The 16985-nt window shown below is 34.2% G+C and overlaps 1 protein-coding gene across 6 annotated transcripts; it reads left to right on the forward strand.

The window, feature by feature from the left end:
- LOC109330127 (histone-lysine N-methyltransferase ATX2-like) lies at positions 1 to 13828 on the forward strand. 6 transcript variants are annotated; one of them, XR_002105631.1, is made up of 26 exons: positions 1 to 692; positions 1876 to 1927; positions 2032 to 2106; positions 2230 to 2452; positions 2777 to 2900; positions 3029 to 3133; positions 4157 to 4362; positions 5067 to 5159; positions 5303 to 5400; positions 5959 to 6129; positions 7279 to 7437; positions 7638 to 7685; positions 7838 to 7952; positions 8035 to 8100; positions 8180 to 8241; positions 8453 to 8509; positions 8798 to 8866; positions 9013 to 9208; positions 10208 to 10492; positions 10653 to 10714; positions 10805 to 10882; positions 10963 to 11058; positions 11664 to 11767; positions 12085 to 12227; positions 13293 to 13370; positions 13474 to 13828. XR_002105631.1 is itself a non-coding variant. In XM_019564189.1 (26 exons), exons 1-24 carry the CDS (start codon positions 157 to 159, stop codon positions 12224 to 12226), a joined length of 3222 nt encoding a protein of 1073 aa, XP_019419734.1. In that variant the 5' UTR covers positions 1 to 156; the 3' UTR covers position 12227; positions 13344 to 13370; positions 13474 to 13828. The 6 variants fall into 6 exon arrangements, 4 of the variants coding, with proteins under 4 accessions (XP_019419734.1, XP_019419742.1, XP_019419719.1 ...); XR_002105630.1 differs by having other exon boundaries at positions 13296 to 13370; XM_019564189.1 differs by having other exon boundaries at positions 13344 to 13370.

A 16985-nucleotide genomic window follows, 5' to 3' on the forward strand; every position in this document is an offset into this window, starting at 1 on the left:
CTTCTCTTGTCACGGCGGGAAACAGATTATTATTAATAATTTTTGGTGAAGTTGAAATAATCACTTTTCCCCAATCCACAAAGAACAATACAATTCTGAATCTTTTTGACACATTCGAAAAACCCTAACAAAAATCACTTTTTCCAATTGTGCTTAATGGCAGAAGGAGAAGAAGAAGAAGAAGATATGAACATTGATAGAAGAGAAGAAGGAACACCAATTCGATACCTCCCACTCGATCATCTCTACTCCGCCACGTCACCATGCCGACGTGTCACCGTCATGTCTAAGAAGGTTAAAGCTCAACAATCGCAAAACGACAACGTCGTTTTGCTACTAACCAAAACGACATCGTCTTTACCACCACCTCATCTTCCGATTCTGAAACCTAAACCACCGCTTCTATATGTTTACTCTCGCCGAAGACGCAAGAGAGACTCCAAAACGAAGTCGTTTTATGATTCATTGAACGATCGAGTTAACTTCGATGAAGCTAGGTTTAACAAGAAGAGGAGAATTGGGAATAGTGAATTGGAGAAATTAGCTGTGGATTTTAGTTCGTTTAGTAGTGGTAATTTTGATGCGTCTAGATTTAGAGAATGTCGCAATTCTGAGAAGAAAATAGGTGCTAGTTCTTTCAAGAATTTTCCCAAGTTAGTTTCGGAATCTCGTTCTTTGAAGAAATGGGCAGGGTAATTATCTTTCTCTCTCTTTTTCTTCTTCTTATTGTGATTGCATTTTAGAATCTCGCGACTCGTGGACAATGTTGTTTATAAGTTCTGTTAAGTTTAATGAAATATGTTTTGTTTTATTATTTCGGCATGGTAGGAATGATGTTAATGTTAAATGAAGTCCACACTGTGTGATGTAGCATTGTGCTGAAGAAACATAAGCTAGTTGAAAGAAAATTGCTTGGTAGGAAGGGTTAATTTTTGCATAAATGTTAAATTTTTGTGGTTGCTTTTTTTATATGGCTTGTAATAACGCCATGATGCGGTTGCAGTGGCTGCTGCAACCGTCACATCATGTGAGTTGTCTACATTTTGAAACCCTGTGAGTCACTAACAATGTTGTTTATTTGTGCTGAAGAAACATAAGCACTGTGAAGTTTAGTGAAATATATTTTGGTGTTTGTTGAGTATCTGCTTTTATTTTTATGAGCTCTTTATTAAATTGTTGTTTGTTGGTTTGGACTGAAGAAGCAGAAGCTTCATGAGTTGATCTTTGTTTCAATGCGTAGGGAAATAGGAAATGTTTGTCTCTTCAATTAATGCTCAGAATATTTTTCCACCTGGGATATGTGGTTTCTGTTATATATGGTAGGAAGGAGAAAATTGTACATAAATGTTAAATATCTCATGATTTTTGAAGGCATCAGTTACGGAGATGCGATTTGTGTTCAGTATCTGCATTTTTTTGCATTTTAAATAAAATGTCATGTATTTGGTTTGGATGGAAGAAACAGGAGCTTCGTAAAGTTGAGCTTTGCTTAAAAGTATAGGAAAGTAGGAAACAACAATTTTTGTGATTATGACTGTGATTTTCTTTGGTTTATGATTTCTGTATGGTAGGAAGGAGAATATCTTACCTAAACATTATATCTCACTTACCATTTATGAAGAGAAAATCTTACTTTTGGAATTGGGAAAATTCACTTATCTGCTTTTGTTTTTAGTGTTTCTCTCTCTCTCTTCATACACGTTTGTTTGGACTGAAGAAGCCAAAACATGATGAAGTTGAATTTTGCATGAATATGTTGGGGAATCGGATTTGTTTGGCTCTGTGATAGCTTTGCAATTCTGTTTTTATTGGGTTTGTGGTTTCTATTTGGTCGTCACGAGAAACATTCATTAACGTTTATTTCACTTATTGCAGGTTGAGTTTTGATAATGCTGATCCAGAGTCATTCATTGGATTACGATGCAAGGTAATGTTTTTTATTTTTCTTTTGGGTTGTTAATAGTTATATATTCATTCCACTGGTTTGTTCATACAACTAGAATTGATTCATATCTACCTTATTTTCTGCAGGTTTATTGGCCTATGGATGATAAGTCATATTCTGGCTATGTCAAAGGTTATGATACAGAAACTAAGATTCATAATGTATGGTCCTTACTTGTCTTCAAACTAAAAGTTTGTATTTGGATGATCTATGTGTATTCCACATTATTGAACTTGTTATTTCAGAATTGGGATTTCATCCTTTTATTCAATAACTATTTGCAGGTCAAGTATGATGATGGTGATGAGGAAAATTTGATACTTTCAAAAGAAAATGTAAAATTCCATGTTTCTCATGACGATGTAAAACATTTGAATCTGAGTTATGCCAAAGTTCGTGACAGTAATGTCTCTGATTATGATATTGAAGAGATGCTTGCATTGGCTGCAAGTTTGGATGATTGTCAAGATTTTGAGCCTGGGGATATTGTATGGGCCAAGCTAACAGGTTTCACTCAACCTTGCTCAGTTGTTCTATTGTTGGATGCGGATATCTTAATTTGCCTTTATATTTAGATTTTAGTCCGCAAAGAATAGAGAAAACATAAAAACTATAAGCTTTCCATTGTTAATTTAATTTTTGAATTTAGATCTTTCTTTTAAACTCTATTTTAGGGATATTACACTATGTCTGCTTCAAATGACCTGGTTTGTTTATCCCCAGCAATTTCAGTTACTTCTAGATATTATTAATGTTCTAACTGCTATAGCAGTTATTTTTGTTATTATAATTCTCAATTATTTTATAGGTTGTTTTATTTTATTTTTGCAGGCTACGCAATGTGGCCAGCTGTTGTTCTGGATGAATCACTTGCTAGCAACTGCAAGGGTTTGAAAATGCTTTTAGGAGGAAGATCGGTTCCTGTCCAATTTTTTGGAACTCATGACTTCGCAAGGTTTAATATTTTGTTAAAATAGAAAAAATGTTTTCAACGTTCAGTGAGTAACTGTTGTATTTATATGATTCATTCATTCCTCCTTTTAAGACGAAATTTTCTATTTGTATATTCTTCCTGTTTTCCAGGGTTAGAGTGCAGCATGTGAAATCATTTATCAGCGGACTTCTTACTGACCTACACTCAAAGTGCAAGAAACTTAGTTTTATTGAAGGTATAGAAGAGGCAAAAAGGTAATGAATTATGTTTTTCCTTTTCTCTTCTTCACTTCTCACTTCAGTTAACTAAAACATGAAAAAAGTTGGAGGAGGAAACTATTGCTATTTGCATTCTTGTTCGACAAGGTTAGGGCTAAGTTGCATGTTTTGCTGTTTTAGGTTCTTGTTTATTTATCTCAGGTCCTTATTGTGCTAGAGTAGCCATTATTCAAAATTTATATTTTGGAATACAAATAACGATATTAATCTGACGAAGCACATTTAGATCAACTGATTTTTCTTTCTATTCACATGTCAATTGATTTCCAAGGCTCTTTCAGCTTTCTTGAGTTTCTTCTCTTCATAATTCATCTTCTTCCTCATCTATCTTCTCTTGGGATCTTCATTTTTTAGGAACTTGCTTAATTCAGAAGATAGTGAACTAGAGTCCTTTCTTGTTTTGTTTGAATCTGTTAATATTTCTTCTGGCAATGATAAAATATTTTGGTCTCCTGACTCAGGAATTTTCTTGTGTTAATCTTGTTTCCAGTGCTGCTCTTCTTAACAGGATTAAACTAACAATATATTTGATGAGGTTATTTTTTTAAGCTTGTTGTGCTGTTCTGCTCACGGCCTATCTAGAGTTGTTCCTTTGATTGATACAGAGATTGGCTTCTAGGTGTTTATTTTATTTTCTCTTTTTTGGGATATTTTATTCTCTTTCATTGAACTCTCCTCTTCTTTTTCTTCTTCTTCTTTCATAAAGCTTACCTAATGTTTTAATAGTTTTGGCAATGTTACCTGATTTTTAACGGTTCATGATATTATATTCACTGTCTCTGATGTGCATGCTTTGATTGCTAAGGGTAGTTCTTAAGGCGTTATGTCTCCCGATACTATCACCTGCACTATTTGTATATTAGCCCTAGCCTGGTTAATTTAATGGGTTGAACCTCCATTCTCTGTAATGTAGCATTTTAATTCAGTGCTTTGGTATTCAGATTTATATTTTTTAGTTGGTTTCTCAAAATTGTTGATTTTGCTATTTCACTTAAACAGGTATTTAGGTGAACAAAGGCTTCCTCGGGCGATGATCGAGTTGCAAAAAGGATGTATAGTTGATGACTGTAACAATGTCAGTGGAGAAGATGGGGGATATACGAATTCCGATGAAGATCGTTTAAATGACAAAGGAACTTGGATGGAAATGGAAAGCACTTCAACTTTTCCTTATGAAGTAGGAGACATGCAAATTAAAAGCCTTGGTAAATTTTCAAGATTGTATTTTATGTTCTTATGAATTTCTTCCTGTCATGATAACCTTTCGTTTTAGTTGAGCTTTACTTGATTGATGTCTGGAAACCTGGATATAACTTTGCCTCATTGGTCACATGAAGAATTTGACAGACACCTTTGTGTTTTAAATTGTGGTTACGTTGTGGTTACCACAATTGCGGGAAATTGCAGCCAATGAGGCCGCAATTGCATTCGGGATGCCTTGTGGAGCCTCCCGTAACTGCAATTGCTGTTGCAACGTGCAATTTAAAACACATTGCCCTGTATACTAGTCAGTTAAGCATTTTTTACAAGTGGAATATTTTAGCAACTACAATGATGTAGCTTGTGGCACCTTTTTGCTTACTGATATTGTAAAGAATTTTATACAGCTAGGGGATAAAATTTAAATTAAATTCGTTAATATCTCCTATTCCTAGAATGAACAAGTCATTGTCTCAAACTTAAATTCTTTAGTATCTTTGTATGCAAGAATGAGCAGGCCACAGCATTTTCAACAAAAAATGATGTTGCTTTTCTTTTCAGTAAAATACCACGGCTGAATGATTTTTCTATGTGGATTTACTCATGCATGTTTTATAATTATATGCCAGCAAAGTTTTACTTTTCTTTTATTAGATGGCATTTTGGTGACAGCCAATGTACTCACATGGAGGCAAAACTCTTCTTCCAGGAAAAATAGTTAAAGATTCTGCATCTTTCAGGGATGGAAGATCCATCTGGCCCGAAGGCTACACAGCAGTGAGGAAGTTTACTTCAGTTACTGGTGAAGCATTTTTTACTTTGTTTGGGATTTTTGCATGTCATATTATTTGTTGGATTTCTGAATAAATGTCAAACTGTTAAACATGTTATAGTCATCATCTTTGTGGTTCTTATCCTGTAGTTATTTTCCTCCTAATTTTTTAGACCCTAAAGTATCTGCCCCTTACAAGATGGAGGTGTTGAGAGATCCAGAATCCAAGGACCGACCTCTTTTCAGAGTGACGATTGATGGTGGTGAGCAGGTTGGTTTTTACTATGAGAAATGATTTTGCAGCTGTCGGTATTTGCATCTCTGATAATTTTATATTTAATCATCTGATATTTGTGCTTCTGTAACTATTTTTTTAAAACATCCCCTTTGAACATCTTGCATCTGTATTTCACATTCTCTGACCAATTATTTTGTGGGTCTTTTCTATACTTTTTTGTTTTTGACACTTTGCTCATACAATTTATGGCTAGGGTAGTTGTAGTTAGGTAAAACTCTCTCCAATTTGAATCTCTGACATTGTATTAAGGTTCACTTGGGGCAACAGTACACTTCCAGTCTCTGCTTGGTTCATTTTTGCACTTTTTTCCTTCCATTTTCCTATTTGAATGAGAAAAATATTGTGATTAAGGTGGCATGCAATATGCCTCCTTTTGATATCAGGATTTATGTCTTTTTTTGTTAGTCGTTAAATTTCTTAACCATCTTCACATACTATTTGGCTTGTGTTTCCTCGTCTTGCAAAAGGAAATAAAAAACAACCTCATATGCTTATCACGTGTGTAAATCTAATTATAAATGCTTGTTGCAGTTCAATGGTTGTACACCATCTGCTTGCTGGAACCAAATATACAAAAGGATAAACAAAATGGAAAATGATGATTCTGAAGGATCTGTTGCAGAAGGTGGGGTAGAAAGGGGCTACAAATCTGGGTCTGATATGTTTGGTTTCTCCAATCCCAAAGTGTCTAAACTTATCCAGGTATGCTACTTAATTATAAGTTAATTTAAACTTCTGACCGAGAACATAGAGTCAAAACTTCGTAAATTTATTAAATTAAGCAGGAAGTATTGTACCATATCCCAGAGACTGATAGATATCTTATTACTGGAGTTTATGTTAGGATAAATTAAAGAAAAGGCGGTGGATGAATATGCATTGGGGATATTCTTGTAATTGCCTAGCAAGACATGGCAAAGGGGAGAGAGAGGAATGTCAGTGAATTCTGTTAGAGGAGAGTGCGATAAATGTGAGAGGGCTGGGTTGGGAGAGTTAAACAGAATTGTGTATCTTGGTTTTGGGTGGGGGTTGGTCTATCCTAGGGATGGGATTCTCTCTAAGGGTCTCTTCTGTGTCCTGTTAGCATTTGTTAAGAATGTCCCACATTGGATGAAAATATGGTCAAAATAATGCTTATAAGGCTTGTGCATCCCTCACCCTATGAGCTAGCTTTTGGTGTTGAGTGAGGCCTAGCCTGCACAAATTTAATATGGTATCAGAGTCAGACCCAATCATGACGTTAGGCCGCTACTGCATACTTCATGCTCTAGACGTCCAGTCTCGGGCGTGAGGGGTGTGTTAAGATAGTCCTAAGTCAAATGGAAATATGGCCAAAGTAGTGCTTATAAGGCTTAGTCATTCCTCACCCCATGAACTAGCTTTTGGGGTTGAGTCAGGTCTAGCATGCACAATTCTTTTGGGGTTGAGTCAGGTCTAGCATGCACAATTCTGGTGTAAGTGGCTAGTCTCCTCTCTTTCTCTAGCACTAAAAGCAGTATCTATTATATTAGACTTGGTGAACTGAAGAGACCTTTCTTTTTAAATATAGCTTAATGGTGTCAATTGCAACATGTAGCTGTCGCCACTCAGTGGGATAGCGCTTGGTTGCTGTTGCCAAGAGTTGACATTTTTGTAGGCAATACCAACCTACTCACCAGCTCCTTTCTCTCTATTGTCTAATTTATTTTGCTAGTTATTTGGTCATTTTGTAGTTTCATATTTGATTTCTTTCTTTCTCTCTGCTTGTTTTTTGTTCATGCCATATCCAAGTTCTTGAGCTAACCAGTGTGTTTTCTGTAGTACACTTACTTTTCTACTTGTCTACCTGTTACATAATTTTCACTGTGAAAGTGTTGTTATTTCCAGGGATTATCTAAATCCAAAATCTCTTCTAAGAACTCAATCTCGAAGTCAGGTTCCAGAAGATATAATGGCTTGCCTCTTGGTTATAGGCAGGTTCATATTAATTGGTTTGATCTTGATAAGTGCAATGTGTGCCACATGGATGAGGTACAGAGTTTTTCCTTCTTGAATTCCATAAAGCTCCTTCTTGTTTAGCATGTTCTTTTTATTTTTTCTATTTCTTATTTTTCCTTTCGCTTGTGGCCCAATTTGTTCAATGGGAATAGAAATATTGTTAATTTTATGGCTTGTTTGTTTATAATCTGATCCTATCTTGCTGGCTAACCGGGCCTTATTTATGTTATAAGGAGTACGAGAACAATCTATTTCTGCAGTGTGACAAATGCAGAATGATGGTATGACCCCCTGAAATTTTAATGCAATTTTTTCTCTGGATTATATAAAAATAATAATTGGTTAACTTCTGTCTGCTATTGCTTAATGAACCATTAAAGCTCTACTATATCCTTTTATTGATATTGAGCTTTGAATTGTGATACTCCCTTAGGTCCATGCTAGATGTTATGGAGAACTTGAACCTGTTAATGGAGTGCTATGGTTATGCAAATTATGTCGTTTTGGTTCTGCTTCTCCACCACCTTGCTGTTTATGTCCACTCATAGGTATGCCGAGACCTCTTAATATTTATGTTGTCTTAAAAGTTTAATTACATGACATTTACTATTGTAATTGAGTTTCTTCTAGGAGGTGCAATGAAGCCTACAACAGATGGCCGGTGGGCTCATTTAGCTTGTGCAATGTGGATACCTGGTTCGTCTGTCTATGACCTAATTTACTCCAATTTACTCTTTAATTTGCTTATATGTGCTAAGGATTAGAATTTTTGCAGAAACTTGCTTGGCTGATGTTAAGAGAATGGAGCCTATTGATGGATTGGATAGAATCAGCAAGGTAGGCCTTTATGATTAATTATTCTTTTCACGTGTTTCTAAGTTTTCCTGCTAACAAAATTTGATTATATGTTTCCTTTTTAAATTGCCACCAATTGGCTTGTGCCATAATGTCGTCAGATGATGATTGTGTTATCAGTTCTAAGTCAGTACATGCTCCAACTGTTTTTATTTGCTTTCCTTCTTATCTTGTAAATTTTGTATCTGAACAGGACCGCTGGAAGTTGTTATGTAGCATATGTGGGGTTTCTTATGGTGCCTGCATCCAAGTAAGACTTTCAAGTTTTAATTAAAGAGTAGCTTATGTAGAGTTTTGCTTGGTTGGTGTGAACAGGCAGTCAATTATTTTCTGTAACACCAAATTCTTCTAACTAAACCACAGCAAACAACCTCCTTTTGCCTAAAGATACAATGAAACATACATAAATTTCACTGTCGTTTTGAAAATATTGTATGATGGATATATATTTGGGACTCATGGTATGTGGAGCTAGTTAGTATTTGTCACACTAAGCAATTTTTCTTCTAAATTGTGTTTTCCCTAATCAATTCTGCAGTGTTCAAACAATTCGTGTCGAGTAGCATATCACCCACTTTGTGCACGTGCTGCTGGTCTCTGTGTTGAGGTAATTCTCCCCTTTACCTCTTCCAATACAAGTTTTGTTAGTGATTTCATTTTGACTTCAAGAGTGTTGTGTTGGCTTTTATACAATAATTAGCTAAAAGATTGATTTCATTTGTTTGCTTATTTTTATAATTTTATGATTTATAGCTCGAGAATGAGGACAGGCTCTATCTACTATCTTTTGATGATGATGAAGATCAGTGCATACGCCTACTCTCTTTCTGCAAGAAACATAGGCAGCCATCTATTGAACCTTCTTTTGCCGATGGTCGTATTGCTCGAGTTGTCGGTCCATGTTCAGACTATGAACCACCACCCAATCCGTCTGGTTGTGCTCGAACTGGTATAATACTTGACCGTATTTTTGTTCACTAAAGCAAATTGTACCATTCCTATCTTTACTTGCTTCTCCTCCAGCAACCGGGGAAAAACAATCAAAATTATGTTTAGTGACTCTTAGTTAATTTTCTGCTACATTGCTTCTTGTTCTGTCAATGAACAGGATTTATGATAGACCATGAAAAACCATTGGGAAATGATAAAGAAAGACTTAGAGCACTATGCATTGTCAATGAATATGATAAAACATTATGGCGTTGTTCGATCCATGTAGCCGATCCCACCTAGTGGGATAACGGCTTTGGTTGTTGTTCTTGCTGTTGTTGTTATATGGCTTCTTGCTCTGCTCACTTTTTAATTTGCTATTTTATATAAGTTCTTGTTCATGTAATCAGCTCTTTTAAAGAAGCCAATATTCTTGGATGTGCTTTCTCTTTGCTATTCTGGCTAGAATTTCAAGGGCTCCTTTTCCAGCCTGGTTTTCATTTAGGACATAGTTATGTTTTTAGCTTCCCTTTGCTGTTCTGCCCATTGCCTCTTTCGAGGTGTATCTTTTGTTCTGTTTAATACCCTTCTTAATAAATTTCTTTTTTAATTTTTTATATAAGGATTCTGCTGATCCTAACAAACTCCTCACTTCCTTTCTCTTTCCTACCACATTTACCATATGTTATGTGAGAGCCATAATTCCTCCCTCACTTATGTTTGAAGCTAATTCCGCTATCCCTTTATTATTCTTTCTTTGGACCTGGGTGATTGGGGGTTTGCTAACAGTCACCTTCTGCTTTTGATGATTTTTTGTATTTTTTAGGCTTCATCTTTTATGGGAAAGATTTTAGTGGATGTTCTTATCTCTATATTTTAGGCTTCATATTGGTCAAAGGAGATGCACTTCTTGATATCTATTTGGCCCCTCCTCTTATTGCTTTGTATAAATTGTTCAATTTGAATTATTAAAGATAGAATTTGCTTAATAAGGTCTGTCTTTTTCCTTCTTGAGCAGAGCCATACAATTACTTCGGAAGGAGAGGCCGAAAGGAACCTGAAGCACTTGCAGCTGCATCATTGAAACGTTCCTTTGTAGAGAATCAACCTTACTTGGTTGGTGGATACTGTCAACATGGATCATCAAACAACATAGAGACTTCTGGCAGAGGAGTCTGTGCTAAATTCTTTTGTAGCCAGGAAAGGCTGAGAACCTCTCTGATTGATACTTCGAACAACATACTTTCTACTGCCGAGAAATATAAGTACATGAGGGAAACCTTTCGGAAACGGCTAGCATTTGGTAGGAATAGTTCTCTGTTATTTATATTTGGAAGTGGTGTGGAGAATGGCAATTTTAATTTTTACTGAATGTTGGCTATTACTGGCTAGAGTCTTATAATTTGAGATTTAGCTATGGAATTACCCGGTCTTAGAATAAAATGTTTGAACTTTTTATGAAGGGAAATCAAGAATACATGGATTTGGCATCTTTGCAAAGCACCCACATAAAGGTGGAGACATGGTAAAGAGAACATTCTCCATTTTATTGTGCCTCCTTTGTATTATAGTATTTCATCCTAATGGGATAGACATGTTAATTTTATATGTTTAGGTGATTGAATACACTGGTGAACTTGTTAGACCTACCATAGCTGATCGAAGAGAACACTTTATATACAATTCATTAGTGGTAAGTGTTCTCAAATTTCTTGAATGTTAAGTATATGATTATGCAGGATATCATAACTGGTGCCTCTTTTCATTATGCAGGGTGCTGGGACATATATGTTTAGGATTGATGATGAGAGAGTCATTGATGCTACTAGAGCAGGAAGCATTGCTCATCTAATTAATCATTCTTGTGCAGTGCGTCCTTCCCCTAATTTAACATTTCTCTTATACTATTTGCTGACCATTATCATTTTAATTAGCCTTCTTGCTTTGATGTATGGGGTTCACATGATTGTATTTTCAGTTTACAGTTTGTGGTAATTATTTGAGGATCAGATTCTGGAAGGTTTCCAATTTTTAATGTTTGTTGTTTGTAATTTTCAGAGAAATTTGGCCCCATTGTAGCATATTGTGTGGAAAATTTTGATCAAGACATTTAACTATAACTACAACTATAACTATACATAGGTCCCTAAGAAGCAGCTCAGTTGCTTGAGCTGTGGGACATAAAGTGTCATCACCTGGGTTCAAACCCGGGCAGCTGCACAAATTCCAAAAAGAGACAACCTTTAACTTTACATAGGTGCCCCATCAAATGAAACTATGTTGCTTTGTGTAGTGCTGATATATAATGGTCTTAATGTCAAAACCAACATGTTGGTGACTGAAGTTTGGAAATAATGCAATTCAATTTTTTTTAATTCAGAACTGAACCATGTTTACATTGGTATGTATTTTGGTGTAGTATTAAGTCCAGGATTTGATTAATTGCTTACCTGGCTTTTTTTTTTGGTATGCAGCCAAATTGCTATTCAAGAGTTATCAGTGTTAATGGCGATGAACATATTATAATATTTGCAAAGAGAGACATTAAACAATGGGAAGAGCTCACATATGATTACAGGTTTCCCTCTTCAAATGATTACAGACATGCCTAGTTGTCCACCGAGGGTCTGTTTGCAAGTTGAGTTTTGCAGAGGAAAGAAGAGAAAGAGAAGGATTCATAGCCATCTCATAAATGTTCTTGATGGCTCTGAAACCTTTCCCTTCCCTCCATTACCCTCCAAAATCCAACTCGCAAACGGACCATGAAAGAACCATGTAAAGCTCACTTTTGTATTAGTTTTAGTTGTGTGTGTGTGTGCAGCAATCCAATTTCCAAATATATTCTAATTCTTCCTAATTTATTGTTGCACTGACTTTCTTTTGTTCATGTTACAGATTTTTCTCAATTGATGAACGGCTTCCTTGTTACTGTGGCTTCCCAAAATGCCGAGGTATAGTAAATGATACTGAGGCAGAAGAGCGAGCTGCTAAGCTATACGCACCTCGAAGCGATTTAACAGATTGGAGAGGAGAATGAGGTAAGCAACTGTTTTTCATGCATTCTGAGTTCAGTCAAAATTGAATTTTTTAATCACCAATTTGTTAACTGTTATATGGGTCATCAGGGTTGGGATAAATCTTTTTGACTGTGTACAATGTAATTGAGGAAATGGTATTGACTTATTAGTATTGGTTTTCTTTTTGGTTTTGGAGATTTTATGTTGATTTCTTTTTTCTTACCTCTGTTTTGAGGATGTCATCTCTTCAGTACTTTTCTGCCTTTGGATCAATAGCGCATCTTCCCTCTATTTAAAAGAAAAAATGTGAACATTTTGACTCATAACAGTGTTGGTATTTGACATGATTTAAGTGTTTATTGGTGATGCTAACGGACTCAGCATTTGTATGTGGTTCTTGAATGTTACTAGACTTAGACTATACTAGATACAGTTTTTTCTAGATGTAAACTTGTTTCACCAAATAAGCACTTCATTCCAGTAACTTGCACATGTTTGCGTATGTTCACAACATGATTTCCAGGAAGCAAGGCTATGTTTTCCATAGTTAGTTATTGCCATATAGATATGATAGGTTTTTAGGTTTCATTGTTTTGGATTTTATGTGGGTGGTTGCACTTGGCAAAAAAAAGTTAGGAGCTCTCTTAAGCGGATTTACTTTTATTTTGTTTCCTACATGTGTGGGTGTACAATTTTATGTGTACTTCTGATCCATCCTTTCACTCAATAAAGGCATTGTTAAAACATTATAGTATTTTGGAGATAGTTTTGGTCATTTACCAAGGAAAGTGGAAGAAGAAAGTAATAAGAGGGATCGTCAATCTATTATACTGTTGGACCCAACAAGTTGAACTGAGTGTTTTCTCCGGAGTCTTGACAGCGCGTTATCCCTTTTTTCTCTTGTGAGTTTTTTGGGCATCTGTGCGTTTTTTCTTTACCGAGTCAATGTCACAAATGTCTGGGAATGTACCGATTAAATTGGTTCAGCATCTTATATCTTTGTTTTGTGTCATTTCTTGTCTGTTAAGATCCTATGAACACTTATTGTATCTTCAAAGCCTGTGAAATCATATCGCTTTCGAATTGCAGTTTGCTACTTCTCTGCAAGTTGTAATTCACCTTTACCTTTATTTTTGGGAAAAGTGCAGATGGACCAAAGATTAGGTTTGGGGTTCAAATGCATTTTTACTGGTCTTCTGAATCTGTGGTCCCATAGAACGGATGAGTCCGAGTCTCCTCTTTTTATTAATTTTATTTTGTTTTGCAGATTTTTGTTCTTGATATCATGCTTGGAAGATTCTTCTGAAGAGGGATTGTTTTGTTCAACTTCTTTCATGGATTCTGCCACTTCTTTGGAAGGACAATGTTGTACACTGTACATAGGTAATCTGATTCTTCCCATTGTTTCATCATAACTCCAACTGAGCCAGTTATGTTGGCCCAAGATGGTTACCTTCAGTGTTCCGGTTACAGTAATCGGAAAGATTTGATCAAACTTCCTTCAAATGTTTCATTGGAAATTCATTGCCAAAATTAAGGCTTCTGTTTAACTAGTCCAACTTGCTGAAATATTGTAACCTGGCATTGGATAGGTAGACATTTGTAACTATATAAAACCTTCATCCAAAGTAGTTCATTGTTCTTGTCTAGATACATGGGTTAGGCATACCTAGGTAGTTGCTGAGATGCTTCCATGTACTTTGATGCATGTGTAATCTTGTGTATGAGGAGGAGTTTGAATTCATTTTAATAGATAATCACAGTTAAGATCCCATTATATTGTTTTGATCTAGGTTGATTTGATTAATCATTTTTCCTTGTTATTATTTTGAGAATATCAGTGAAAATCCATGTATTTGGAAAATGATAATAAAGGAGATACCATATACCATATACCATATAACTATCCTTATAAGCAAAGAAACATGTGAGTGAGTGAGTGAGTGAGTGAGTGAGTGAGTGAGTAAAGGAGAAAGAATATAATAATAAAAATGATATATAGTTGGGAAATGATGATAGCAACGGAATATATGCAAATTAAGGGGGCAATGCGTGTTTATGTTTTCTTAATTAGGCAAATAGAATATTATATGTTTGTTCCTATATATATATATATATATATATATATATAAATCTCTGCTTTTAACAAATCTGCCAAGCGTGGTCTGCACTGCAGACATTGATAATATAGAACAATTCTAGTCACTGCACAATGTTAATTGTGATGGAACTGTGACAACATACACATCTGCCGTCTTACAACTTTGTGGTACTCTATTCATTGGTTAGAAAAATATAAAATAATTTTAATTTCAATAATTTTTTCAACCAATTATAGTTGATGATATATAGAGTGATACAAAAAGGGGGAAATATAGTCTACCATGTTTCCTTAGACAATATTAATCACATTCTTTAATTGATTAAAAACTACAATTTTTTTTAAAGAGGAGTGTCTCGAGGGAACTATTGAATGGTCTAAACCAATAGTTAGATCAACAAAGTACATGGTTTTGTCATTCTCAATAAATATTACTATTATGAATTAAATATTTAACTTTTTGATTTATTTAGCAATATCTTATACTATTAGATTAACATATGGCTTGTATTAAATTGTATTTATATCTATATTATATATATCTACCTATACTATATATAAAGCTAAAACATTTTATAACTACCTAATATGATGTAATTTCTTATTGCCTATTTTACACTTCTAATAAACTATTATTACAATGTTTTTATACATAATAAAAAATATTAATAGGAGTTAGAGAAAGTTACATACCTAAAAATGTATCGATGTAGTTTTCTAAAAGAATTACAATTCATTTTCATATTTCTTTATCAGATTCTCTTAAATATTTAATACTAGGAAATAAGAATATGGGTCGGCAGACACGAAATATGTTTCGACACGCTAGTATTTATAAAACGAATAATATAAATCTTTTACAATTAATGTTAAGGAGAAATGGTGGAGCGATTACCATAAAGATAAAAGAATTGAAGAATATTGTTGTAGTGATGAAGGAGGCTTTGCTTGTATTGAAGGGGACATGCAATGCAAAAGTGGTAAACAAAAAATGATGAAATTTATACAAAGTTGGATTCCTTTCCAAAACAAATGGCCTCTTTCTTTTGCAATTTTTATGTTTTATTTTGGAACTAATAATCAAGCACACCATAGCTAGCTACCTTTTTCTCACAGATAACATAGTTATTTGTGTTAAAAGACATAATTTATAATTTTGGTAACTCAAAACAGTAAATTTTATACATTACTGCAAAAAATATATGTACTAATGTCAAATACCATAGGATATAATAATAATAATAATAAAAGAAAAGAGGGTTAAGTCATTAATATAATGGTTTTCATTTAGTTGCCAACCAATAAATAATGAGAAAATGATGTATGCATTGACAGTGTATGAGTTTTATACACTGTCATTGTATCATCACCATTGATTTTTTATTATTGTTGACTTTTTAGAAAAGGTAATCTAAATGAACGGTGGATGATGAAGTGCATGTGTATAAAACTTTACACTGTCAGTGTATACATTTTGCACTCATAAATAATATTGAATATAATTGCTTAATTGTTTTGATTTACTTCCTTCCTAATAATTATCTTATATAATATATATTTTTTAATACGAGTGCCCCATAATCAAAAGTCAAAAACTTATTCATTTGGAAAGGTAAATATTGTTTATTATAGAAGCGAGTTTCAGCTTTGATTTGATGAGATTAGAAGCTACGCTATGCACTCACTATATAGGGAAATAATGGTTTTCTATAAAAGGTGAAGAATCTTTACTTCCATGACTCACTATGAGGCGTTATCACTTCCTTTTGTAGGATTATTAGACTTAGCAATCATAATTGTTCATGATCAAAAAGTACCCATTTTGTTTATTTAATTCTATTGAACAACATTCTAATTAGATAAGGCCCTATCAAGTACAAATTTTGAAGCATTGTTCACCAAATGTTAGTAGATTGTAAGTAAGTACCTAATAAATTACTGGTAAATATCATCTCTAATACTGAAGAGTGGAAAGATGACAATACATAAATAGTAAAATAAAATAATAACATTATGACCCTTTTATTATTTAGATATAAATGTAATAACATTTTTACCTATCTTAAAGCATAAAAGTGGAACGTGCACACAAACCTGACAAATTTGAACCTATCAGCCATGCAATATTCTCTTTTCTCTCTGGATAATTTCACAACTTAGTTATACCTTACACTCTCACATGCATGCACTAACACATGCAAACATGTACAATATAATAAATATAACTCCTTCATCTTTCTTGTCATGCTTCTCTCAATGTTAATTAATGATTCAATGGCTTATACTTATTACTAGAGGTTAGAAATTGAAAAAGAGGCTAGCTTATATAGCCATATAGCAATAGTTAAATTGGGACTCACTCTTTTGTCTCATATGTAGATGGGTTGGTTGATGATGATGACCATTTTGATGATGGCATGATGATGATATTAAAGCTAATAATTTGTTAATATAAAATATGAAATTAATGTAAATGGGGTAAGACATTCATCAACTTGTCTTTCTCTTTGTTAAGTACATGAATTCAATGGATAAGAGTATCACTTGTTCTCTTAATATTTTTATCAATCGATTAATAAAATTTTCATTGCTGATAAAAAAATGTAAATGGGGTAAAGAGTGAGATTTGTCTCTCTTTAAATTCCCACTAATCTATCAAAGTGAGAAAAAGGACACCA

This window comes from Lupinus angustifolius, chromosome LG02, assembly GCF_001865875.1.
Source record: "Lupinus angustifolius cultivar Tanjil chromosome LG02, LupAngTanjil_v1.0, whole genome shotgun sequence".
Taxonomy (NCBI): domain Eukaryota; kingdom Viridiplantae; phylum Streptophyta; class Magnoliopsida; order Fabales; family Fabaceae; genus Lupinus; species Lupinus angustifolius.